The sequence below is a fragment of the Vicugna pacos genome, chromosome X (genome assembly GCF_048564905.1).
Source record: "Vicugna pacos chromosome X, VicPac4, whole genome shotgun sequence".
NCBI classification, from domain to species: Eukaryota; Metazoa; Chordata; class Mammalia; order Artiodactyla; family Camelidae; genus Vicugna; species Vicugna pacos.
The window spans coordinates 104,308,422-104,318,789 of NC_133023.1; the positions used below are offsets into that span (position 1 = coordinate 104,308,422).

At 46.8% G+C, this 10,368-nt stretch overlaps 1 protein-coding gene across 1 annotated transcript; it reads right to left on the reverse strand.

The window, feature by feature from the left end:
- Positions 1-7,983: 7,983 nt before the first annotated feature.
- On the reverse strand, positions 7,984-10,051 carry LOC140691844 (melanoma-associated antigen 8-like). Its single transcript, XM_072956075.1, has 3 exons — positions 9,863-10,051; positions 9,197-9,265; positions 7,984-9,122 (listed from the first exon to the last, which is right to left on the reverse strand). Exons 1-3 carry the CDS (start codon positions 9,920-9,922, stop codon positions 8,244-8,246), a joined length of 1,008 nt encoding a protein of 335 aa, XP_072812176.1. The 5' UTR covers positions 9,923-10,051; the 3' UTR covers positions 7,984-8,243.
- Between the last annotated feature and the right edge of the window lie 317 nt (positions 10,052-10,368).

The following is a 10,368-nucleotide window of genomic DNA, read 5'->3' on the forward strand; positions in this document are numbered from 1 at the left end:
CTCTCTAAACTAAGTCCCCCCTCCCTCTGAGACCCGGATGCGGAAGTCAGGGCACGCTGCCATGTGTCTCCTAGGGCTTTCAGCAGGGCAGGTTTCTCTGGGTCACCCCACCCCACGCCCCAGTTCTGGGGTCCAGCATCCCCTCATTTCTCCATCTGCATGCTCACCTTGGGTCCTATCAGGCCCTGGGCCCTCCCTCTGCCCACTTGAATTTCCTTCCCTGAGAACCAGGCCCTCCTCCTCCTAGTCCCCCCGAGAAGCCTGGCCAGGATCCCCTAGGGCGGAGACGGATGCTGTGGGGCCTTCGTTCTCCCTCAGGCCCCTGCCTTGACTCCCTGTAGGGCTGGGCTTCCTCTGGGCCAGTCTGGAGCCTCCTCCCAGACCCAGGCCCGTACCTTTCTCAGACCTCCCAGGCAGAAGTCAGGGCACATCACATCCAGATGCCATGCCTCGGGGTCTCCCAGGGCTGAAATCAGGTCCAGGCTGGATTCCTCGGACCCCCTGGGAAAGATGCCCCTCCCCATTACTCGCTCCTGAAGTTCCTAACTTGGCTCCTGGGTCCTTGATGAAATGCTGGTTGGGCCGGCTCCCTCCCTGTCAGCTCTGAGCTTGTGTCTCAGATGCACCCCCTGCAGAAAATGACTCTGAGTCCTAGACTCCATGCTGGGTGGGGAGCTGCAGCGCCCCTGACCGCCGCGGAGGGTCAGAGAAGAAGCACCAGCCAGCCAGACTTCGGAAACGTTTCCCTCTAAAAGGAAGCGGCTGAGCAGCCGGACTTGGGGACGTCCTGCTCTTTCGAGGTTATCTAACATTTCATAGTTCAGAGCACTGATTTTCATTCTCTTAAGCCTCATTCAGAGTCAGAAATACATTTTACATCTCACCAAGTTTCCGGAAAGCATAGCCACTCTTAGGCTGCCTGATTCACTCCGATGCTCCATACTCTTGTTTCTCGTCCAGACTTTCTCTGCTATTTAAATGGTCAATTTTGAAAAGGACAGGCCTCATCCACTAAGGTGACTTCAGGTGGTTATTAGCACAAATTCTGCTGCCCTTAATCATCCCATCCTTCACACTGCCCTGATATTTCCCCATGGCTTCTGGCCTCTGTGGCCAGAGATGCTGAGCTCTCTCCCAATTTTCACAGTGAAACAAGGGTAGAAGTTTAAACTTTTCCTCTTACCCATCCTGCCATCTGCTTTTATCCAACACACACACACACACACACACACACACACACACACTTAATTCCATTCTCCCGTGTAATGTTTTCCGGGGTTGATTTTGGAAACAGAAGACAAAATCTCAAGATTGACTGTCATCTTGGCAGATAAACTTAGAGCACTAAATCTGTGGGGGGAAAAAAGACAGAAAAAAGAAAAGAAAGAGAGAAAGAGAAAGAAAAGCAAAAGGGGAATTGATATGGTCACAATAGTTCATTCCCCATCAATGGATATGGCATACTGCTCTTTGGGGGAGCTCTTTAGCCTGAATCTACCAGTAAACTTGTATAATGCCTCCGTCAAGGCCTTGTATACATATTTGTTAGGCTTCTTTTTAGGTAACATTTAACTTTTATTGCAGTTATAAATTGAGGTATTTTTCTGTTACGTGTTCTAAATAGTCATCGCTTTTGTATGGCAAGGCTCTTGGTTTTGCTGTGGTGATCTTCCATCCACTATTTTTCTGAAATCTCGTATTCATTTGACTCTTCCATGGGCCCATTCCTTTGAATCTGCTTAGATACGTCATCGTGTTGTGACGAGGAACATTCATTCTTTCTTTTCAATATATGTATTTCTTATTTATTTTGATATCCGTAGCTCGGGCTTTCTGTTTCAGGGCAGCTTCAGAAATCAGAGGTGATCACATCTTTTTAGGACCTGTTCATGACAAGAATGCTTCTAACATTTCACATTTCTGTATGTTTGCTGCCAATTGTAGGAAAGGGAATTTACCTTCCAATCTTACCTTGCTGAAGTTCCTGCCATGAACTCGTGCTGAATATCTTTCAAAGGCTTTTCTGTCTCCGTTGACCTGATCAAAACTTTTTTTCTCTGCGGATTTGTTAACACAGGGATTTACACATGGAAGTATTTTTATAATGTTCAATGTTTATGTCTTTTTTTTTTTACATTTTTATTGATTCATAATCATTTTACAGTGTTGTGTCAAATTCCAGTGTTCAGTACAATTTTTCAGTCATACATGGACATATACACACTCATTGTCACATTTTTTTCTTTGTGATTTATCATAACATTTTGTGTATATTTCCCTGTGCTATACAGTGTAATCTTGTTTATCTGTTCTACAATTTTGAAATCCCAGTCTATCCCTTCCCACCCTCTACCCCGCCCCTCCCCCCGGTAACCACAAGTCTGTATCAATGTTTATGTCTTGAACACAGCCTGTGCTCTGGTCTGTCTTATGTCCCTCTGAATTCATATGCTAAAATTCTAACGCCTGATGTGATCGTACTAGGATGTGTGACCTTTGAGCTTTGAGAAGTATTAATTTCACAGGGGAAGAACCCTCCTGAGAGGGATTAGTGCCTTATCAAAGGGACTCAGAGAGGTCCCTCACCCTTTCTGTCACGGGAGATACCAGGAAAAGTCTATTAGTACCCTGAAGAGGGACCTCACCCAACCATGCTGGCACCCTGAACTTGGACTTCCAGCCCGAGGATGGTGAGAAAGAAATTCCTATCTTTTGTAAGGTCTGCAGTCTATGATAATTTGTCACAGCAGCCCAAACAGACTAAGGCAGACTGTCTGTTTATTTCACTGCTATGTTGACTATGTTATTCATTTAATTTGGATCTTTTTCTATGTGAGTGACTTTGGCCTGGATGTTTATACAGCTTTCACGCCTTGATTCAAACACCAAAGCAAACACACAAACAACGAATCCTACAGCTAACCTCATACTTAATAGTAAAAGCCTGAATGACTTCCTTCTAAGACTTACAAAAGCCCAGGGTGTACATTCTTAAGCAAATTCTTTCGAGGCATAGAAAACATGGAAGTCTAGACCAATGTAACGAAGCAGGTATAAGAAGAAAAAAAGATAAACAGATAGGAGAAGGAAAAACAAAACAGTCCCTATTAGAAAATGACATCAACATCTGCCTAGAAAATTCCTAAGTGCGTTTAGCAAGGTCACTGGACATGAGAACAATATAGAAATATTAATTATATATTTTTGTACACTATCATTGTTCTTAAAATTGAAAATTGGAAAAAAAGATCAATGTCATTTATAACTAAGAACTAAGAAACGTGGAACGAAATCCTTAGTATAAGTCCAACAAAATATGTGTGAGATATGTGTGCTGAACACCACAAAACACTGATGGAAGTCATCAAGAAAGAGATAAATAGAGAGATGTGTGGTTTTCATGAATCATGAGTCAATATTGTCACGATGTTAATCATCCTCACATTGTTCTATAGAATCATCACAATCACAAGGAAAATCCCAGCAGGAAGGAAACAGCTTGGTAGTTCTTCAAAAGCTAAACGTAGAAATTAACATATGACCCCTTAATTCCATTCTTAGGTATATACCAAAAAGGCTTGAAACTAGATACTCAAACAAGTACGTGTACACGCATGCTCGTTGCAACTCTTCACAAGAGCCAAGAAGTGGAAACAGCCCAAAAGTCCACCAGTGGAGGAATGAGTAAACAAATTGTGTCACGTATCTATATCTATAGCTATAGCGATATATCTACCTACATGTATGTATATATATGTATTATGTATGTATGTGTGCATGTGTATGTATGTGTATATTGATACATACGTACCATGGAATCATATCCAGCCTTAAAGAGGAATGAAGTCTGGTATATGCTATGTAATGGTTATATCCTCAAAAACATGATACCAAGTGAAATAAAGCAGACACAAAAGGTCATATGTTGTATGATTCCATGTGTACGAAATATTGAAACTAGAGAAATCCGTGGAGACAGAAGTTAGATTACTAGTTGTCAGGGGCTTGGGACAGGGAGAAGCTGCTTAATGGGCAAGAATTTTCCATTTGAGGTGATGGGAATGTTTTGGAAATGGGTAGATGTCTTGGTTGCACAACTAAATGCCACTGAAGTGTTTACTTTAAACGGGTTAATTTTGTATGAATTTTACCACAGTATATTTTTTAAATTCCAGCAGGATTTTTTTCTAAATATAAATGTCTGATTCCCAAATGTATTATGAGTAACGTCTTTATGTAAAGTCAAAGAACTAGAATAGTCTAAACAAAAGAGAGTATCAGTATCAAAGGTCCCACACAATTTAATGTCAAGACTTTACTATATAACAGGGGATGCAATCTTTTCATGTGGTTTTGGTAGATTTTGTGTGTCATATAGCTTCTGTTGCAACTATTCAACTCTGCTGTTGTAGTGCAGAAACAGGCATAGGTAACGTGTAAATGAAGAGGCATTGCTGTGTTCCAATATGAACTTTGCTTACAGAAATAGGTGGCAGAAGGAGTTTGGACTATTAGCCATACTTGGCCAGTCCCTAGCGTTATTAGCAAAGGGCCAGTCAAATAGGCCAAATGAACGTAACAGAAAGTTCAGAATAGACCTGACAAAAGTTGCAAAGCAATCCAATTATGCTAGAATAATTGGACGTGTGTGTGTGTGTATGTGTGTGCGTGTGTGATGTGTGTGTATGTCTGTCTGTGTGTGTGTGTGTATAAAACACTGAGAAACAAAAACCAGAGATCTCAACCCACACCTCAAAAATGAAGATAGGCTTAAATGTACGGATGAAAACTAGAATGCTTATAGAAGAAACCATAAGAGAAAATCTTTGTGATTTTGGTTCTCTAAGATTTTGTAAAATTTATAGAGTCAAATCAGAATGATGAAAATGTTCTGGACTTAGATAGCAGTGATGGATACAAAAATGTGTGCAGTTCCTAAAAGCCACTCTGAAGTGTACACTTCAGAAGGGTGATGGTATGGTATGTCAATTATTTCTCAGTAAGAAAAAAGTGCCCCAGACTCTAACGATTTCTGACAATCTATGTCTTGCCCAGTATACACCAGAGATGTCTATCAGAGAATAGAAAAAAGTCATTCAAAGGTTCGAAATCTTTCACTCTCCACACTGCAAGTTACAGCAGATGGCAACTTCATTAACCCATCTACCTTAGAAGGGCATTGTTATGAACATGCTTGCAAAAGCTGCGTCTGCTCTTACAGTCCCATAGATTTTGGATGGTTGTGTTTTCATTTTCATTTTCATTCACCTCCAGGTATTTTTGATTTCCACTCTGATTTCTTCGGTGACCCACTGGCTGTTAAATAGCATGTTGTTTAGCCTCCACCAGTCTGTGGGTTTTGCAGGGGTTTATTTGTATATGACTTCTAGTCTCAAAGAACTGTGATGGGAAAAGTTGCTTGATGTGATTTCAATCTTCTTAAGTTTGCTGAGACTTTTTTTGTGATCTAGCTTGTAATGTATCCTGGGAATGTTCCATGCACACTTTGAAAGAATATCTATTCTGCTGCTTTGGGATGAAGTGTTTGTGTGTGTGTGTGTGTGTGTGTGTGTGTGTGTGTGTAAATATATATACAGTTATTTATAACATAGATATGTAAAGTCCATCAGGTCTAAAGTGTCATTAAGGCCAGTGTTTCCACATGGATTTTTTTGCCTGGATGATCGATTCATTCATAGAAGTGGGGTGTTACAGTCTCCTACCATTATTGTGTTACTACCGATTTTTCTCTTCACGTCTGTTAATAATTGCTTTCTGTATTTAGGTGCTCCTATGTTGGGTGCACATATACTTATAATGTTATATCTTCTTTTTGGATGGATCCCTTCATCACTTTGTAATTCTTTGTGTCTTGTTACAGTCTCTGTTTTAAATTCTGTTTTGTCTGATATAAGTATGGCTACCCTGGCTTAGTTTTTATTTCCATTTGCATGGAATAACATTTTCAATCCCCTCACTTTTAATCTATGTATGTCTTTAGATCTCAGTTGAGCCTCTTGTAGGCAGCATATATATATGGGCCTTCTTTTGTATCCATTCAGCCAGTCTATGTCTATGATTGGAGTATTTAGTTCTTGCACAATTAAAGAGATTATCAATCAGTAGATTCTTATTGTCCTTTTGTTAATTGTTTGGGATTTTTTCCATTTTTTTGTTGAGTTCTAGTCATTTTACAATATTGTGTCAAATTCCAGTGTAGAGCACAATTTTTCAGTTATACATGAACATACATACATATATTCATTGTCACTTTTATTTTGCTGTGAGCTACCACAAGATCTTGCATATATTTCCCTGCACTATACAGTATAATCTTGTTTATCTATGCTATATATGCCTGTCAAGATCTACAAATTTTGAAACCCCAGTCTGTCCCTTCCCACCGCCCCCCCGCCCCCTTGGCAACCACAAGTATATATTCTATCTCTATGAGTCTGTTTCTGTTTGGTATTTATGTTCTTCTTCTTCTTTTTTTTTTTTTTTTTTTAGATTCCACATATGAGCAACCTCATATGGTATTTTTCTTTCTCTTTCTGGCTTACTCCACAGCACTTTCCTGCCCTGTCCTCTGCAGTAACGCCCACAATGCCGGCGGGCTGGCAAGGTGCTCTCTGGCGCTGAAGCCAGGACACAGGCTCAGCCTCGGAAACTCAGCAGCCCTCCACGGGACCGGAAGTGCCCGAGCACCTGCTCAGGTGGCATCAGGGACCCTGAAAGCCAGGACCTTCCTGTGCGGCAGGCAGCAGACTAGACACAGAGGAAGGATGGTTAACTAGTTTCTCTTTACAAATCAGGCTAGAATACCCACCAAGAACCATCTTTCATCTCCAAGGAGGATTCTGAGCTGTTTTGTATTCAGCCTCGGCGGCCGTTGCCTCCCTGCGATTTCCAGGACCATTCCGCACCTATGGCTTTGGAGTCTGACCATCGAGGGAAGCTGCGCCATCAGTGTAAGTGTCCAGCAGACCGTTTCCAAGAACACACCCCAGTGTATCCTACCGCGCGTTTGGGGCGGTTACCAAACCTCTTCAACTATATATGCCAGGACGGAGTACACTGTGAGCCACATCAAACGCCACTCCTCCCTGCAGCTGGAGCATTCTGAGTGTCCTAGCAGCTCAGGCAGGATAACCAGGTCTCTAAGCATCCCTGAACAAAGTGCATCTTCCCCTCTCGCCCAGGAGATGTATCCACGATCCCAGAGGGACTGCTCAGAGCAACCTCCCACCTGACACGTTCCTCTCACCACTAACAAGTGCCGTCTGCACGTCTGCCTGCCGCCACCACCCAGCTTCATTACCATCACCTCCCACAGAAGGACCCCCGTCCCCCCACCTTCCCAAAGCCCCGAACTGCCCTGGCGCTGGGCACTTACACTTGGGTGCTCTTTCCCGCACCCCCAACCCCTCGCCCTATTTTTATTTGCCCTGTGGGACTTAGGAGACATTTCACCAACGTCCCGACGTGACTGCGGCTCCTAGACTATCCTAGGTGTGGGCTGTCCTGCTTTTCCGACTGTCCCCGCTGCTAACCCCGAGCCCTCCAGAGAGCAGAGGCTCAGCGAACATCTGCGGAATAAATGAAATGTTGAGCAGGGATCCTACTGATTCACACTACATTTCTCCTTTCTTTACTAGCCAAGAAAATCCAAGAGATAGATAGATAGATATGTCTATGTATATGGGTTTTTTTGGTTTTGTTTTGTTTGTTTTATAGAATGACAGAGGTGAATGAAAAAATTAGGTCAAACAATATATTTTTTACATGTATTTCTCCATTGACTGACCCACGTCAATTCCATCGATAACTCCTTTCATATTTCCAGGGAAACTTCATCCAGATACCACGTTACCTCGTCCAGGAATGCAAACTAATCTGGAAGGTTAATCATGTTGCTTTACAAAATAGGAAAACTCTTAGACTTGAATGGATCCGCAAAAATACACGAGAGATAGACGTCACTGACAGAGACACTGACAACATTTATTCCTTCTATTAAGAGGATCAGCACTTAAAAGATTTCTGATAAAACAGAGACAAATTTCTTTGTAATCGTAAGGAATACTAACCAACAAAGACTATACTCCACCTGGCCTGGGGCCTCACTCCTTAGAAGGCTGACTGCTCGCTCTCCAAACACAGGGTGAAGGATGGACTCCCTTCCTGCCCGGCAGGAGAAGCTGCTGGACAGGGGCCTGGAGGAGCCCGGCTGCAAGTCTGGCTCAGGCCTCCTCTTCCTCATCACTAGCAGCCTCATCTGACAGGGATGGGAAGGAACTGGGACCCCGTCTACTGGCCCTGTGTAAATGCTCCAGGACTTGCAAGTTGCTGATCTCCGCGTGGGCCCGGGGGCCCCACAGGAACTCGAAGCGAGCGGGATCGCTGTTGGCCACCTGCCGGTACTCCAGGTACCCCTCCTGCACCCACACTTTGGTGATGAGCTCCCTGGGCTCCCCGTAGATGAAGTGCTCCCTCCCAGCACGCAGCCCCAGCTTGCTCAGTGCTCCCCACACCTCCTCCTCAGGGAGGCGCTCTCCCTCCAGGTGGATCATGCAAAGGAGCATCACCAGGAGGCCGTTCTTGGGCATGCTCTGCCCATCGCCCAGCATCCCATCACAGGTGAGGCCCAGGGTGGGGACCAGGACATACCAGTGGCCCCCGGGATCCACCTCCTTCACATCCACCCCAAACACCAGCTGCATGTACTCAGAGGCCTGGCTGAAGACCGCAGGGAAGTGGTCCTGGTATTCTCTGAGGAAGATACTCAGCATTTCTGCCCTGGTGGTCGGCTGCTTCCGGTGATACTTGAGGAGCAGGAAACCCACCAGGTCAGTCACCATCGAAGGCGCTGCATCATGGAGCAGGGACACGGCACAGGCAGAGTAGGAAGAGGAGACTGAGGAGGAGGAGGACCAGGGGGATGCGCCCCCCTCCCGCTCAGCCTCCATCTGCTGAACATCCATCAGGCCCCGGGAGTCTCTCGGGTCCTGAAGGTCTTCCGCAGCCTTGCGGAGCTCACTCATCTCAACGGGAGGCACGATGAGTGGTGTCGGGCAGCCGAGAGGAGCGAGGGAAGGGGTGACAAATGGGGACCCACGGGCCTGGGGGAGAGAGGGTGTGTCAGCAGGCTGGGCTGAGAAACCCACCCTGGGGGGCTCTGACAAAGGCCACTTACTGGTCTCCTCTCCAGGGGTGCCCTCGGCCTCACAGGGGCTCTCCTGCTGGTGGACGGTCGTCTGTGAACCTGTCGGGGGAAGTGAGGCAACTCCTCAGGGTGCAGCCGGCACAGCCGAGGTTCTGGGGGCAACAGGGGGTGTGTGGAGTGGACGTTGGCCTTGTGGGTTCCCCTCTGTTCTGGGAGCCCCCGGGTACACACTCAGGGCCCACACCTCAGCTGGCACTGCCGGCCTCCTGTGCTCTGTGACCCGAGGACACGTGTCTCACACCGAGGCCTTCACCTCCCGGTGTCTGGAGCCCCTGGGAGAGAAAGGAGGGGAGACCTCGGGTCTACACTGTGGCACAGCCCTGGACCCGCGTGTTGGCAGGAGGCCTGGGCTCTGGCAGGTTCCCAGTCTTCTAGGGTGGGAGGTCCTGTCCCCGCTAGCTCAGGGTCTTCACCGTGACTCCAAGCGGGACCTGGGATTCTGCTCTCCAACCACCTGAGTGCCCCTCCTTATAATAAGTCCCCGGTCTCTCTGAGCCCTGGATGCGGAAGTCAAGACACACCACGTGTGCTCATCCCGCCTGGGGGCCTCCCAGGGCTGACAGCAGGGGCAGGATCGGTTGCGTCCCCTCTGTTCTGGGGTTTATGGTCCCCTCACTCCTCCCTCGGGGTCCTCACCTTGAGTCTTGGCAGGAGCTGAGATTCCCCCCTCAGCCCGCCTGAGGCCCCGCCCGTCATATCAAGACGCCAGTCCCTCCGAGACCCGCATTTCACGAACTGCTGCGTGAGGTCATCCCGCCCCGTGGTCTCCCAGGACTGGCTCTGTTCTGGGGTCCAGGGTCCCTGAATGCTAAGTCGCGGTCGTCACCCTCACTCCCAGGCGGCTCTGAGATTCTCGCCTCCGCAGACCTGAGATCCCCGCCTCCCTTTCACTATGTCCCCAGTCTCTCTGAGACCCTGATGCGGAAGTCAGGACAAACCTCGTGGGCCTGACCTCCCCTCGGGCCTCCGGACAGCTGATAGCAAGGGCGCCTTTCTGTGGGGTGGCCTATCTTCTGGGTCCCGGGTCCCCTCAGTTCTCCCTCAGCGTCGTCACTCAGGTGGCATGTCGTCTCCCCTCTGCCCACCCGAGGCCCCGCCCCTCATCCCTGGACCCCAGTCCCTCGGAGACCCGGATGTCAGGA

Excerpts from the sequence above, each read along its gene's own strand:
- LOC140691844 (XM_072956075.1), bottom strand. The coding sequence starts at position 9,922 with ATGACGGGCGGGGCCTCAGGCGGGCTGAGGGGGGAATCTCAGCTCCTG. Across the intron at positions 9,266-9,862 it reads AGCTCCTGCCAAGACTCAAG|GTTCACAGACGACCGTCCAC; the intron begins GTGAGGACCCCG and ends TTCCCCCGACAG. Across the intron at positions 9,123-9,196 it reads CACCCCTGGAGAGGAGACCA|GCCCGTGGGTCCCCATTTGT; the intron begins GTAAGTGGCCTT and ends TCTCTCCCCCAG.